This window comes from Mugil cephalus, chromosome 7 (genome assembly GCF_022458985.1).
Source record: "Mugil cephalus isolate CIBA_MC_2020 chromosome 7, CIBA_Mcephalus_1.1, whole genome shotgun sequence".
NCBI lineage: Eukaryota > Metazoa > Chordata > Actinopteri > Mugiliformes > Mugilidae > Mugil > Mugil cephalus.
Window position 1 is genome coordinate 18,198,533 of NC_061776.1, and position 16,523 is coordinate 18,215,055.

At 46.1% G+C, this 16,523-nt stretch overlaps 1 protein-coding gene across 9 annotated transcripts; it reads left to right on the forward strand.

The window, feature by feature from the left end:
- On the forward strand, positions 1–16,375 carry LOC125010754 (transcriptional repressor p66 alpha-like). 9 transcript variants are annotated; one of them, XM_047589555.1, is made up of 11 exons: positions 1–167; positions 8,423–8,949; positions 11,115–11,247; positions 11,528–11,656; positions 12,046–12,123; positions 12,226–12,345; positions 12,647–12,841; positions 13,198–13,459; positions 13,814–14,238; positions 14,340–14,598; positions 15,082–16,375. In XM_047589555.1, the coding sequence occupies exons 2-11, from the start codon at positions 8,426–8,428 to the stop codon at positions 15,219–15,221; spliced, it is 2,265 nt and encodes a 754-aa protein (XP_047445511.1). In that variant the 5' UTR covers positions 1–167; positions 8,423–8,425; the 3' UTR covers positions 15,222–16,375. The 9 variants fall into 9 exon arrangements, with proteins under 9 accessions (XP_047445511.1, XP_047445514.1, XP_047445513.1 ...); XM_047589558.1 differs by lacking the exon at positions 1–167 and adding an exon at positions 177–326; XM_047589557.1 differs by lacking the exon at positions 1–167 and adding an exon at positions 308–456.
- The last annotated feature ends 148 nt before the right edge of the window (positions 16,376–16,523 follow it).

Here is a 16,523-nt window from a genome sequence, read left to right on the forward strand (position 1 = left end):
CCATGTGTGTTGAGGCGCATTATTTGGCAACAGACGCGGCAGTGGGGAGGGCCGAAAAAAAGAGGATATCCCCTGGATTTCAAAAAAGCAACGATTTATCGAGGTTAACCGCAGATTAAACATAACTTGGTCGACCATCGGCGAAGAACGGGCGACAAAGCTACCGAGTAAGTTGACTTAGGTGAAGCCCAAGTTTTTTAGTAAGTGGATCGAGGGGAGCCTTTTATTCGGACTCGTCGAGAGGAGCCAGGTTTTCCTCCACCTATCTGTGACGATAAAGAAGCTGATGGGCTGTTGAAAAGTAACACTTCTCCGCAGAGCCAAAGGTTGAGTACTGGGGAGGAGAGGGGGGGCTGGCTCAGACAAAATTTGTTTTATTTTACGTTTTCCTCGGCGCAGCCGCTCGTAAACATGATGCGTGGACTTGGTTTTGTGCGGTAGAAGTCGTGAAATGAGGTGAGGATTACAACGTTACATCGCCAGCGGCTCGTCGGCGGCTGCCTCCGTCCGTGGGCCGGTCGATGAAATTTATGAGTTCCGACTCGAAGGTTTTTTCCTCGGGAGGGGACACCCAGGTAAACAGTCCCAGTGAGACTCGTACAGCCCGACTTTTAGGGCAGTGGGATGAAAGTTTGTGTCCCCCTCTTCTTGAGCCGACGGATTGTCCCGCATCCGGGGGTGGGGGGGGGGTGCCGTCAGGTCAGCGATTCGGGCTCGGTTCTGGTTGTGCGGGTCATGTTGACGAGAGGCTGGAGGGACTTTGATTAGTTTGACCCGGAGTGGCTGGCAGCCGTCCGTGCCCACACACCGACCGCTTCTTTCTTTATTTTTATTCGAGCCGAAGTGGCTCCGTGTTTTTGTTTGTGCGATGTAGCTAATGTTAGCTCGCTAACTAATAACACGCACACCTCCTCCGAGGCGGTGTCAATAATAAAAAAGCCGGCTGCTTGCACATGTACTGTGGGCCGGGTTTAGTTTTTAAAGGGCTGAGTTTGGTTTGGAGGGTGAACCGTGTGTTGAGACGGTAATGGTGGACGAAGCTGCCCACTTTAAGCCCCGTGGCACCAGTGTTGGTTCTGCTATCTGGTAGCTAATCTTCCTACTTCTCTCTGTGACAACCGTAGTCTTCCTCCTCTTAAAGCTGAACACACACACACACACACACTGACACACACACGCACTACTCCTCCTCTCGTCCTCTCACCCAGACACACACACACACACACACACACACATTTCTCCACTACTGACAGTGTGCAGCTTTTTTCGGGACAAAGCCGCGTGTCAGGATTGTTTCAATCAAACTATTTAATGAAGCATTTCCACCGACTGTTTACCCTCCGGATGGATTTAAACATTTTCATTTTTAATGACTGGAAATGACGGAAGCCGGCGTTGTTCATGGTACGTTCACGACACCTCATGCAGCATTTAACGCCGTGTCACGAACGCGCTGGTTATTGCTGGTAGACGATTTTAATTGCACTTTTAATTAAATATTAATTAATTTGATTGAAAGTTGCCTTATTTCGGCAAAAAATTTCGGCGCTTTTAATCTTTCCCGGTAACAGCAGTGGCGGGTTGTTTTTGTCATGACGAGAGCTAATTAATTATAATTGTTGCGTTACGAAACCAAAATGTTCCCACTTTTATACCTCGTTCTTAACAGTGACTGATTGTTATCAGTGGTCCAGCCTTAATGCAACACAACACAGACACCGAAAAAGTCCTGTGCATGCCTTGTATACTGGGGGTTGGTGGTGAAGCGAGACTTTATTGCCTCTTTGTGGTGATCTGGAATGAACCCTCAGTTGTCTGTGCGAACAAAGGCCTTGTAAAGCGTTATTTACATGTTAACAATATGCAGGTTGCCTTTAGTAAAAGGGGGGTTGTCAGAGGAAGAGGAGAGTGTTTTGACTCTAATGAACTATCTGGCTGAAGTTGTGTATCTGCACCATGTTGCACCGGTGGTAGTAGTACCCCACCCAAGAGCGTCTGTTTTTGTTGTATTAAACTTACAGGACTAATTGAGTCAGAAAACACAGCCAGTTGTTTGGCAATCAGCCACTGGTCTGCGAAAAGTCGTCTGCCAAGTTTTAAGCTGCTTCGCTGAGTCGGAAGTCAGCTGTGGTGACAACGGTGACTGAATCAAATATACTGAGAGCAATTTTCTCCGTAGTCATCTTCGCAGCTTGTTTTGTGTAAACAGTCACGTTAGTTGGTGCATTAATCACTGACATTAAGGTGTGAAGTTAATTAACCCAGCAACTTTGTGACCCGCAAAGAACTCCGATTAAATTCTCAGGCTTTGATCCATCATCAGGGTTTTGTTTTTGTGTGGAAACTGTTTTGGCTATCATTTTCTACTCTGACAGATGATAAGAATGCTTTGCTGCCGCAGCACTTTTGCAGGCTAGTTCGGCTGCATAGTTGCACAGTTTTCTGAAACCCCTGCGTGATGTGGAAATATGTTTTCACAGGGTAAAGGTCTGTCGGTGGGTAAATACAGTCCTGAGCACATACTGTATGTGCGTCTGAATATGCCGCCGTGAATGAAGCCTGGTTGAGTGACTGATGGCTGACAGGATCCGTGACAAATAAGCACCTTGAAGCAGCTAGGGGAGACAGAGATGAGCGGTGCCCTGATAGTGGTGGCAACTTGATACCAGCACTAAAGCACGTGTATTCAGCGCTGGTGAAAGCCACACTTGTCAAGAGTCAAGTACCTGCACGGTGCAATCAGATAATGTGGCGGTTATCATTGTGATTTAATTACACTGTAAAGCTAACGAGATGATTGAGTTTGATTAGATAAATACAGACAAAAAAAAAAAAACACAACTTGGAGTATTCAAACTCTCATCAGGCATTTTAAGCCGATGACCAAATAAAGATGAGTAGTTTTAGGACCGATGCTGGATGTGACGTACTGCCTGCTATTAAGAGCCCAATTAACTCTCATTAACTGTCGTCATCACACACAGTGAGGCAGCGTGTGGGACTGGCGTTGTGGTCATGAAGGTTGTAGTTGTCACAGTACTTGACAGTAAGTGCCGTAAGTCTTTACAGTGTCGTTATGTGCTGTTTGAGTATTTCCATCTCATTTGAATACGTACCAGGATTATGTTTTATGTAAGATAATTCGTGAGCACACATGACTATTTATAAGAACAGCGTATAGACTCTCAGTTGTTTTTGGACGATTTGCATTTGTTGCATATGATGTAAAGTTGTTGGATGAGTCAGGGTCTGATCCACCGTGTGTGTGTGTGTGTGGCGACGGGAGGAGGGGGGGGGGGGGGTCTTGAAGGAATTGCGTGTAAACTGCCGTGGAGATGAAATGTGAAACCTGTTTGCCATTCGGACTTCCCATTACAAAGATAGGGCGAGAGTCTGTTTAAGGATGTGGGGTGAGGGGGGGTGCTTGGTTGACGTGTCTCATGTCGAACTTCTCTCCACAGCATCATTTCACAGCTATATGCACCAGAATTAAAACTGTCAACACAACACCCCACCCCAGTCTCGGCATGCACACACACACAGGAACACACACACACACACACTGTATAATGGCCGTCCCTGCTCCGGCACCTGAAGGGTTAAAACCAGCTTCAGCTTCTCTCTCAGTCTAACACACACACACACACCACACACACACACACACACTAGCCGACCGGTTTAAACCGGTTCTCAGGAAAAGTGCTTTGTGTGTCCCAGTGAATCCTGGGAAGGGTCATGTCATGTGTGTCTCAGTGATGTCAGAGTATTAAAAAAAAACTTAGTCAGCTCTCCGTTACCAGATGATTGCTCGGCATGTACGTTGCATTCGGGACGTGATGGAAACACTGTGCGCGCTTTGTGCTCGTCGCCGTAACAGCGTGAGCGTCACTGAGAAGTTGCCCAGGTTGTAAGGGTTAATTGTGCTCCCTTTCCCCCCCCCTAAAAAACCATACAGCTTCCTGTAGCGTGTCGCTGGGCAGACCGAGGGCCTCCGCAGGCTTGAGAGGACCGGGCCTTCATTCCGTGACAAGGATGTACTGTACAAGAATGATGCACGAGAATGATTCAGGCTTCCTCATGGTTGTCCAGCAAACAGGGAGGGCGTTTGTAAACCTCTGAATGTCACTTTTGGTTTCTGTTTGGCGTATGTGTGAACTTTAATCGCAGGTTGGCTCCTCTCGGCGTAGCAGGCCGTGCGGGTCAACACCTTTTCGTTTGAAAATCAACTCAGCGAGTGTGTGAACATGCAGAGTAGTGTCCCGTTATTTGTTCTGGACGTGCGGTTTACATGGACCGTATTAAACCTGTTATATTATTGATACACTCGCAACAGCGTCCAGGTTTCTGTAGCAACTGAGTTTGCTCAGGAGTTGAGGGGAAAACACTGTTTGCTTTCTGTCTGTCTGCTGCATTTACCTCCATTTAGCAGCTCCATCCAGACCACTAATAACGGAAGAGGGGAATTAATAAGTGCAACATGCCCGTGTCTGATATCCATTATCGATTTCCTTCAGCATATCGAACTTCATTATATAATTTGTCATTGTGCGTCTTGATCTTCTGACTAAGTGCTAACAAGCGTTTAATACGAGTCTGTCTGCAAAGTGGGGAGTGACTGGAAGCTCCTGTGTTTGGTCTCCGGCTCTCCAAGAAACCCGACGGTAACCGAGAGGCCAGAGACCATGTAAAAGCACTCGTTGTTGTTTCACCACATCAGGAGGCAAACGTTCCTGAACTATCTGCTGCTTTTGAAAGGGGGGGAAAAAAAGAGGAGGGGGTGCAGGGAATAGACGTTCACATAGATGGGGGATAGTGGTGCACATTTTTAGACGAGCCTGTCCTGCTAATCAGTCATGGTGTTGCTCTCAGCTGTACCCGCAGAAGTGACAGTTGTGAAAGAAAGTAAAAGAGAGCTGGAGGGAGTTCGTACCCTGCGCGCTTTCGTCTCCGCACACCTGTCCACATGCTGTGTGAGTGTGATTGTCAGCTTTGGAAGGAGATATTTGTCAGGCGGTCTCCGCTGACACGTATAAGTAGGATGTCTGTTGCAGCGCGGTGATCACTTTAAGCGTTACTTACCCTACCAGGCATACCTGCATCGCAGTCTGTTGCACGAGTGTAACTGTAGCTGTATGAACTAGAGCTGGGCAGTGTCGTGGTATTTATTTATTTTTTTCATGCATAATCACGTGTTCACAACATTTTGTACTGTTTAAGAGAGGAATTAATGCAGCAGATTGACTAAGGATGGACTGTTTCACTGTGATGATGAGTAAATATTGTAGATTGATAATTCCACACTAGTAGTAGAACAGGTTTGCATGGCTCCGTGTTAACACTGTCTGCTGATGACGAAATCCGGGGACATTTACAGAGATAAAAAAATAAATAAATGTTGTCAAGGTGAAATGAAGAAACGGGGTTTGGTTAAAAAAAATACTAAAACCATCCCAGTGTAAACTGAACAAAAGTCTAAACTGTCTTTTTACTTTATCCTCTCTGTCTGCTGGAGTTCGTTTGTTCACGCTCATTTAATTCAAATGAGGAAGAACGAACCGTGGACCAAACCATTTTTTTGAAGGGGCCAAAGGAGTTGTACGAATTATTAAAATTAAAATATCGCGCGACTGTGAGGCTTTGTTTTAGCTCGGATTAATTAGTATTAATGTAAATTAGTTAAGTTTATCTGTACTAATTTAGCCACAGATGCTACTGGGGGCTGTGTGTGGGCTCTACTGCGCTGTGGGCCCTTAAAATTGTCATCACCTTTCCTCCCCATACGACGCCGCTGGGTCTGGCCTTCCAAAAAAAAAATACAAAAAAAAAACTGCACCTTTTTTGGCACAATTAGTCTTCTTGTTCTTCATCTTTGCCACGCCCCGCAGTGACACAGTCATGTGTGTTTAGAAGAGCTACCTGAAACGGCGTCTCGCGGCACATCATCCAAATGCTGTGCAGTGAAATACACCGTTATGCCGGTATATTAAGAATTCATATCATATCAGAACTAAATACCTGTATTTGGTATGAACCTCTACACCGTCCGGCTCTAGTGTGAACAGAGTTTGTGCCGCTGACGGTTTGTTTGACGGAAGCGTCAGTGAGGCAAATGATGCCCAAATCCACAGATTCAATATCAATAACAATGATTAACTCGCTTACATTTGTCAGTGCACAGGAAGCCGAATGTATGCGGCCTGTTATCCACAAATGGGTCTTTATCCACCGCTATGAAAAGTGCATCAGAGACGTGCACCGTGAAAGGCCATTATCAGAACCATGAAGGTAAACACGCGCTGACTGACGAGGTCTCCTCTTCTTATTTCTGACTCTGAGGGATTCACTTTAGGAATAATGCGCGGCACTATGTACCACGTACTGATGCACCTCTGTGAGGGCACAAGTGCACTCTGTAATGCCCATCTGCCAAACAGAGCGAGCCGCTGTACGCCTCCGTCTCCTCTGCGGCTCGGCACGTCAACATCTGGGGGGATTGAATCTGTTGTGTGCGGGATAAGATGAGACAGTAATGGATCTGTTGCTTCTCTGCGCCCGACTCAGAGAAAGGAGCTTTAAATCCAGTTGGAGGAAAAAAAAAAAGAAAAAGGAAAAGATTACTCTCAAACGCATGAAATAGTAAAATATGCGGATTCGCTGGTCGTCGTGAATGTTTGAAGAGAAAACAACGCTGCAGTTCATTTTAGAGTGTTGTCTTGTTTGATATCGCTGCAACATTTTTATGCCGTAACATGTCTTTTGAAAGACGCGAAGGGCTCAGTGCTTTTTTTGTTTTGTTGTGTTTGCCACTCGACACAAGGTGCTCTCAGACTACTCCCATGTTCTTTTCCCGTCCCTTTTGGTTTTTGGCTTAGCTTGAAATTTGGATAATTGGAGGTTTTGGAATTATAGTCAACATCTTGGTCATGTGACCACCCTAATCTAACATGTTTTGCCATTTTAGTCAGTGTGTGTCCCCTGCAGCTGATTCAAGGTCAGTTTTTTTTTTCTCCCCCCTGCTTCAGTATTGAATATTAAACGCCCTTCTGTATTGTGGGTTTGTCCTTTTCATTTTAACATCACAGGAATAAAATGTGACACAGGTTAGAGCTTCAGCTTGTCTCTTTCTCTTCCATCATGATACTTTTAAAAACAAATCAGATGATGTGGAATTGGAGGCGTCTTTATTTGCTGTTGAAAATGAACGGTTAGTGTTTGAGTTTAACCAGGTTTCTGAGAGAGATACAAAAGAAAAGACTTTAGGCCACGTGCATTAGACCACAGACAGTAAGGTTAGTGATTTAAATCCCCTCTACATCCTCGGGCAATGTGCCCTTTAGCAAGACACCTAACCCAGCTAATCATTCTTTGTACAATTTACATTGATGCGTGTATTCTTACTATAATTGCCCACTTATTCTTACTTATTCTTTTTGCCTACGTTGCACTTATGTCTGAACACTGGTGCGCTTTGAGTAGGAGCTGCTGTAATGAAAGGTAATTTCCCCTCGGGATTAATAAAGTCATTCTGATTTTGTGTACAAATGCGGACGACAAATCCCAAGCACATAGTGTACATACACCGATCAGGCATAACATTATGACCATCTTCCTGTTATTGTGTAGGTCTCCTTTGTGCCTCCAATGGACGTGGACCTTCTGTCCTTTGGGCTGAGTGGAGGCGTCTCTGTGGACCGTCCCACAGATGCTTGGGTTCAGGCTAATCTAGTGAATTTTTGAGGCCAGGTCAACACCTTGTGCCGTTCTTCATGTTATCTGAGTTGTTCCTAAACTGTTTTGCTGCTGCCGTCAAGGGGCGTTGTTGCTGTGGGGTGGGGATGTCTGGTCTGGGATAGGCGCGTGATACTTGTCTAAGTAACATCCCCATGAATGCCAGGTGAAAAAGTTTCCCAGCAGCATCTTTATCACACAAGATGCTCCGTGTTATTTACTTCTCCTGTCTCCGGTGGCCATAATGTTATTCCTCATCTTTGCCAATAAAGCAGATTTACAGACCTGACGACTCGACTTCTCCTGAGCTGCACACTTGTCTGTGAGGAACATCTTGACAAATGTTTCAGCAGCTTTTTTTAAACCAAATGTCTCACTTGACGCGTCAACAGCTATAAGTATTTTAAGAATTTAAACTTTGCAAGCTTTTTGAACTTCATCTACACAATACTGCTGTCAGTTCACACTTTAACTCCTTACAGCACGAGATGAAAGTGTCTGCTTCTCAAACCCTTACATTTTCTTCTGTTGTTTACTCTCATGCTGATAAAAACACCTGAAATTAACATTGAACCGTTTTGCACTTTGGCTCGGATGAAGTGTGACAGGATGCTGAGCTGTTAAACGTGTGACTTCACGTGTGTGAATACTCAACAATTGACACAATTCTCTCATTTTTGCCCTGGATCTGCAGGGGATGTCTGAGGAGGCTGTCCGCCAGACGCGCAGCCAGAAGAGGGCGCTGGAGAAGGAGGCTGCTCCACAGTCTGGAGAACCCTCTCGGGCTGACAATGAAAGCAAGAAACCTAAATTGGACCCGTCCGAACTAACGACAGAGGAACAAAGTAGCCCCAAACCCGAGCTTATACCGGCGCAGGACAGTCAGAGCCGGACTAAGGCCGGATCGGCGGACGAGAAGCAGCCAGAGCAGAGCCCGTCGCCATCACCTTTAACTTTACCCTCAGCCTCCCAGCCAGCCAAGGACGATGAGGATCGGACCCAGAGGCCGCCGATCGTCGAACCCGGCTCGGACAATCGGACTGACTCTAACGACAGAGCCGGCAAGGCCAAGGCGGAGGCGGCTGTCGACACGAGGAGCCGGGTCCGACAGGTGGAGACGAAGGCGTCCGGCGGCCTGCTGCCCGCGGGCGAGGTGAAGGCCACCATCAAAGTCGAGGTTCAGACGGGGGAGCAGCCCGTGGACATGAGCACCTCCAGAGGGTGAGAAACGGTTCAACTCCGTTCAGCTGTGACAACCACAGGAAGTTAAAAAAAAAAAAAATCATAATCAACAAATGGGCTAAAAAATCTGTCCGCTACTTGTTTAGACTTTTTGGTGTAATGTCAAAAAATATCTAAAAGTTAGTTTTGTAATCTTGGTATTGTATAAACCTGCTGGGTGGGGGGCGGTGGTGGTGGGGGGTTGTCATGTGTTGCGCTCAGAGGTGATGCTTTCTAACTTTATCTTTCAGTTCACCTCCATTTTCCCCCCACTCACCACCTGAACCCTTAAAACTCTCCCTCACACAAAATGAAGCCGTGTGTGACAAACTGGTTCCAGCCGGTTGTTGCCATGGTTTCCACCATGGCGAGGAGCAGAGAGGGGAGGGGCGGGTGAGGGGTGGGAGGAAAAGTGAACGTGTCACGTGACGATGACTTTGAGGTCACGTGACTTCTTTGAAAGAGTACTGATTAATCCACAGGAAGTGATGATGGCTAAGCCCCGAGGAGACGCACACACACACACACGTGTATACACACACACACACACACACACACACACACACACACACAGACACACACAGACAGGAGGACAACCAGGGGAGACAGGCCTCATGTTGACATGACGATAACTTTAACAACTTTTTACGCTTCAGAGAAAAACATAATGCGTCCAATTGAAGGGCCGCCCTTGTTTTTATAGGAGCATTACTCCCACTCTTTAGCTTCTGAGCTCCTCAACTCAAAGGATTTAGGTCATCTGCTCTCACATACAGCCTGCGTTTGAACGGGGAAGGGGGGGACACTGTATGAGTAAAATGTGAACAATGACGCGGAGACGCAAGTGAAGGTCGATCCGAACCGCCTCCATGATTCCCATTTGCTTCGATTTCCTTAGCGAGCTTTGTGTGACGTATTTAGCCCCCATAGCAGGTCACCCCCTGGATGCCTGAGACGCCTGCTATACCCTGCCACGGTGTCCTGTTTCAACAGGAAACCTGCGCTCTCAAACAGCCGTTGCATTGAGACTTAAAGACCTTCGCTGGAGCTGCTCTAAGCCCCACCTTGCCCCACCTTTGCCCTTAAAATGTTCCCCTGTTTGTCGGAGTGGCATCCACACGGAGAGACGCTGTGTGCAGATGTGTCTGGACCTGTTGGGTTATAGTGGAGCGCGTCAGCCTGCGGTCATAAATTAAAATCGTGGCTGAGGAGCAGACCTCCTTGAATTCAAACATTAGTAATGGAAGACAGTGTTTCAGCTGGTTGAAGACGCACATCTTCATGACCTCCTCACTTGATCTGACAGTACGAACTCTTGTAGTGCACGTATAGTAAAGCTTAAAGCGGTTCCAGGGTTTGTGTTTAGTCGACCTGTACGTCAGACGTTAAGGGGTTAAATTTATTCTGAACTTAATTTTTCCCCTGTTTTGTCAGAGTAATACTTGAAATGTATTGGATACAATAATGTCCTGTGTGAGGCAATATACTAAATGATTTAATGTAGATAATACAGAGATTTACACTGATCAGCCACAACATTAAAACCACTGACGGGGGAAGTTAATAACATTGATCATCTTGTAGCCATGCAATGTTCTGACGGGAAACCTTTGGACCTGGCATTCATGTGGATAGACATGCACCACCCACCTAGACCAGACCAGACACCCCCACCCCATGACAAGCAGTGACACTCCTTGACACAGACACACACACAAAATTATAGTTTAGGAACAACTACAAAAAAAAACATGAAGAACAGCACAAAATGTTGACCTGGCCTCTAAATTCACTAGATTCCAAACTGATCAAGTATCTGTGGGAGGATCCACAGAGGCCCCTCCCCTCAACCCATAGGACACAAAGACCCCGACTAACAACATTGTGTTTCCAGACACCACAGGACACCCTCAGAGGGACCATGTCCATTCTCTAATGAGTCACAACTGTTTTGGGGGCACAAGGGAGACCTACACAATAATAGGAAGGTGGTCATAATGTTATGCCTGATCGGTGTCTATACACTATGCATGGAATTTGTCCTCTGCATTAAACTCATCCATTTGTACACAGAATGGTTGGTAATAGTAATATTAGGAGGGTGGTCGTAATGTTATGCCTGATCGGTTCGTTTAAATGCCTTTGTTCTCGTTTTTTTCTTGAAGCAGTATAAAAAGGGAGAAGCGTCCTCCGTCTCCTGATGATGATGATGTCATCATCTTGTCTGATAACGACTCCCCCAGCCCCCCGATGAACGGCCTCAGCCACTTCAAGGAGCTGGACACTGACCTGCTCATGGTGAGACACAAACCTCTTTCATGCTTCCGTCCTGCAGAGACGGATCTTTAGACCGAGATGAGACAAGACTTCATTAATAACAAAAACTATTCCTGTGCTGGAAGATGTTTTATGTGAACAAGACGATTAATTGTCGGTGTGAACGAGCTATTTTCCGACTTTAAAGATGTTTGTGCACTTGTGAATTACCTGATAAGGACATTTTACATTTTAGTTAACCTTGTGTTAAGTAAGTGTTGTTATTTTTGGTGTAATTGATGTTTTGACGCGTTGCGTGCAGAAGAGCAGCCCGGCCGAGAGGGAGCGTATCATCAAGCAGCTGAAGGAGGAGCTCCGTCTGGAGGAGGCCAAGCTGGTGCTGCTGAAGAAACTTCGACAGAGCCAAATACAAAGGGACACTCTGCAGAAGGTAAACAGTCGCATCCGCGCAACACATGACTCCGTCTTCAAACCCTTTCAGTTCCAATATTATCGTTCAGGATAACCAGGGCTGAAAATTTTAATTTAATTTGATTTGAGCAGCTGACGTCAAGCTTTATAAAGATTAGCTATGGAGATTGGAGCTCCTCCAACAAAAAACGACAGTGTTTTATTTTGTAAAAAGCTGTCGTCTGTGAAGTTAAACTGACTGTAACTGAGAGCTTCAGGGTCAACGACGTGACTTCAGGACATGCCCTGGCTGTGGCTTGGGTTGCCACGACAACACGCAGGGAATGGTTAGAAGCTGGTGGGATAGTTGAGCTTGATCTTATTGATTCTCCTGTTTGTTGTTTAATATTGTTCCCCGTTGTGTTCCAGCCCTCAGGTGTATCCGGCTCCACTGCTCCCCCACCTCTAATTCGAGGAACAATTACAAGCAATAAAGGCTCTCAGCAGGTTAATGCTCTAATATCACAAATGTGCACAGTGTGAAATTGAGCTCAGTCGCGCCGCAGTCGATACGTTCTCTGATCGTTTTTTTTTTTTTTTTTTTTCTAGATTTTGGCCGGCAGGAGTTCAGGTACCGTCATCCCTCCGCCTCTGGTGAGAGGAGGTCAGCAGGTGTCGTCTAAACACGGCTCCCAGATCATCATGCCGCCTCTGGTCAGAGGAGCACAGGTGAGCCGGATGGAAATGTTGTTAACAATACCGTTAAGACAATAACCAGACATTTAGATTTAAACCTCTTGTGCGTCAGGGCAGTGAAAGTCTGAACCTTCTTTAAGTTCACTTTCTGGAGACAAACCGCATGGAAATGGTTCAACTTAGGACTTATGACCTTTCTTTGCACCTCTCTCTCTGTGTGTGTGCTCTTTGCTTCGGTGCTCTCGATGCCCTCCCCTCCCGTCCCCTCCCCATGTCCTCCACTACCTCTGTCTGTGATGTTCCTCCGTGTCCTCCCTCTCATCGTCCTGGTTAGCCCATCTCTGTATCTCCACAGCAGATCCAGGCTCTCCGACAGCAGCAGCAGCAGCAGCTGGCTGCGTCGGGAGGTTCAGGGTCGGGACCCCCTCCTCTGCTGTTGGGCCCCAGGACCTCAACCCCTGCAGGCCAGGGCCAGAGAGGCATGGTCCAGGCAGGCCTCATCAGGATCGGCGGTAGCACGAACTCACTGGTGAGTACGTCGCCTCAAAAAGAGGAGAGAATCAGACACCGTGTGTCTTAGTTTTGCTCACAATCAAAGCTCGTTTTTTTTTTTTTTTTACTTTAAGGAAGTCATTGACAGAAAAAGGAAAGTTTTCCCTCTTCTGCTTTTGACCGTGGAGGCAAAAAAACGTTTCTAGTCAAGACGAGCATCCTCTAACATTTGCAAAAATCTTTTCCTCCAATCACGTGTCTTCTTTAATCATTACACGCCTCTTAGTTAATCAGTACCAGCGGTGGTTAACTACCAATGTCGCTGAAACGAGATATGACGACACTGACCCAAACACCTGCTGTGTTTCTTCCTGCCTCTGCTCGTTTCCAAAGGCCTCAGCATCCAGTCTGAAGGGCTCTTCCTCAGGAAGCGGTGGCGTGTCCGTGGTCAGCATGAATGACTCTCCGGCTAGTCGCCAAGCGGCAGCTAAACTCGCCCTGCGGAAACAGCTAGAGAAGACCCTCCTGGAGATCCCCCCGCCCAAGCCACCGGCCCCCGAGTTTAACTTCCTGCCCTCGGCCGCCAACAATGAGTTCATCTACCTGGTGGGACTGGAAGAAGTGGTACAGAATCTGTTGGATACCATCCACAGAGGTGTGTTGTTTTTGTTTGCAATAAGACATTTAATAAGTTTATCAAACCAGTTTGTCTCCAGTTCCAGCTTCTAAATCTGTCAGAGTCTGCTCCGTTAACTGTGGCAGTTATTGAAACACCCGAGTGCTGGTCCAACAAAGCTAATTTAACCATCACTGTTGACATTGAGTATTTTAGGGCTAACAGCTAATAGATGAACTTTCATCGGTTATGACGAACAGTCCATCTCTAGATGCTGGATGTCTGAAAATGTTTTTCAGCTTCAGTCACGTGTCTATTTGCGTCTGCTCTTATTATTTATGTTGATGTCCCCTATTTATTTTAGCTCCGCGTCTCTTATCTGTCTCCATCCAGGAAAGACAGGTGTGACATTGTCCAAGTCCACAGTCAGAGACCCTTTCATCTGCACCCAGTGCAACACTGACTTCACCTGCCGCTGGAGGCAGGACAAGGCGAAAGGCGGGATAGTGCTCTGTGAAGACTGCATGTCGTCCAATCAGAAAAAGGCTTTGAAAGCGGAGCACACCAACAGGCTGAAGGCTGCGTTCGTCAAAGCGCTGCAACAGGAGCAAGAAATAGAGCAGCGCATCATTCAGCAGACGTCCTCGCCGGTCTCCCACAGTACTTCGTCATCCTCTTCATCTGCCTCTTCGTCCATGAAGGCAGAGCAGCTGGTGTCTCAGCAGCTGAAGCAGGCTCAGGCCAGAGTGTCCTCCCTCCAGCACCACCACCAGGGCAGCCGGGGAGGCAACATCCTTCATCACCACTCCATCAAGCAGGTTAGAGGCACTTCATCCTTTTAAGAGAAACGCCTGTGTGGCCAAACCCCTGTGTGACTAAAAACATGTCGTGTGTGTGTGTGTCTCTTAACCGCCCTCAGAGCTCGCAGGGCCACCTGTCCCGTGGCATCTCATCGATGGGGGTGCGAGGCGTCCCCCACTCCTTCTCCTCCTCCTCCCAGCTGCAGAGCGCGGTGGCGGCGGCGGCTTTGGTCAGTCGGCCAGGTAAGCATGCCCATGTTTCCCACCGCTCTGTCCAGAGTTCAAAGGTGAGCAGCAGTGGAATCGGCGGCGGCAGGAATATCCGCGGAGGTAGTGCCTCATCCACTGCATGGAAGAAGCAGAGCAACAGCAATACAGGTAGACTCGCATTAATACCAGCCCACCTCTGGCGCCATCTGCTCTTTTTTCAAATTCCTGTCTGGTCCAAAAGCAATCCTTGAACATCCTAAATCAATTTTTTTGTCGTTTTTTCGTATTGAGAAATCTTCTACAAAAGGAGCGTAAAATAAAATTCAGTTAAACACACAGGAGGAAATGTTTTCGGACAAGGCATTCCTACTCTCCGCCCCCTCCTCCCTCCTGGAAATGATCTCCATTTTCCCACTTTAGTCCCTCAGCTTGGTGGATTTTTCCTGGGTGTCACTACCATACATAACCCTAGAGTAGAAATCTCTCATTTTTTCCTCTGTGTCTGTTCGTTGTGGGACCATGGGTGACTTTATATTCAGGTGTTGCACAAAATCATTCTTCTATTCCTTACCCAGCTCAAAAAAAGCATTACATTTCGTCGCGCACATCTTCCTTCGCGCGCTGATCCGCTGCTCTCTTGCATGCTTGCAGGAGTGACCATGGCCTACGTAAACCCCAGCCTGACGGGTCACAAGACGTCGGCCACCGTGGACGCTCGTCAGAGGGAGTACCTGCTGGACATGATCCCCTCTCGTTCATCCATCTCGCAGACTGCAAACACATGGAAATAATTGAAGCAGCGCTCTGCTCTATTCATACTTAGTTTTTTGTCCAAGTTCGTCTGCTCCAATAATATGGTCCACAGCACCCCCACAGGACTGCTAAGCAATTACAGTCTCTCAAAGTGAAGAAACGTTCCTTAATTACCTTCGTATGATTCTTGTTTTAGTTTTCTTATTTTCTGTTGTTTATTTTGAGGCTCGTGTTCTTTGATAATTGTGCAGAAACCATTTCGATTTGACTGGGACAAAAACAAACAAAAAAAAAAAATACTTGAAGGGCTTCCTTTGGGCTCTGTCCTCCAGACTGGGTAGTTAATGGTGGGTGATAAGTGGATTTGTCTGCTGTGAGTACCTTGGTTAAAGATGAGTACTCAGTTTTAGGCTTATTAGCCCTTTTTGCCATGATGTGGGTGAAACGGACCCAACCTTTTGACACTTGAATGGTTTTAGTCATCATGCCCAAGAGTTCAACGAAATACACATTTATTTTAAGTAAAAACAAAATAACCAAGTTGTAAAATTTTCAGACATCATCGTGTAGTTGCAAGTTTGAATTTATTTTGTATTTACAGTAAGTTATTTTGTTTCTTTTTTGTCATTTTTTTTGACTGATGTTAAAAATCACTCAGTATATTGTGGTCTCCACAAATGAAGAGTTTATTCTAGCTTTGTTTTTGTTTTTTTTGTTTTCTTTTGTTTTCCTGTTTAACAGCATGCCTACCCGTAAGCCCATTTTGCACCTTAGCTAAAGAAGCGTGGTGTAATTGCTTATTTCATCTGTAATTACCATCTGTAATTTGCTTGTTTTATATCAATGTCAACATTGTAAGATTATTTTGAGTGTTACGTCATCACTGAAAAAAATGCAAACTCTGAAGGAGCTGAATTTGCCACACTGGAGCAAGAGATCATGCCTCCGTTGTTCATCAATAATCCATGCGACACTTGGGATATACATAGCCCTGAGTTGATTCTTAAAGGAACCATCTCCCAGCTATCAAGACTGGATTTCACAAGACCATATTTATCTTGTACTCCTCACCATGTGACATAATGTCTCTGCTTTCCAATAATCTTAATTGCATTGTATAAACTTATGTTAAACTTTATTTGGTTTACTTTTTTCCTAGCTCCTGAAGAAATAATAAAAATATAAATTTTAAGCAGCTGCGTTTGTTCGTTATTTTGGTACATATAGTCTAGAACCAAAACAACTCCAGGAGGGTTTCAGCACTTTGACCATCTTATATGAGAAAGAAATGAGATGTGAGAAGCGAGTGGATTCTGTTTAACCAGTCAGGTGTTAAAGTC

Bases quoted from the DNA above. Each gene is read 5' to 3' on its own strand.
- LOC125010754 (XM_047589550.1), top strand. From the start codon at position 522: ATGAAATTTATGAGTTCCGACTCGAAGGTTTTTTCCTCGGGAGGGGAC. The intron at 576-8,422 runs GTAAACAGTCCC...CTGGATCTGCAG, and splicing joins CCTCGGGAGGGGACACCCAG to GGGATGTCTGAGGAGGCTGT. The intron at 11,657-12,045 runs GTAAACAGTCGC...GTTGTGTTCCAG, and splicing joins AAAGGGACACTCTGCAGAAG to CCCTCAGGTGTATCCGGCTC.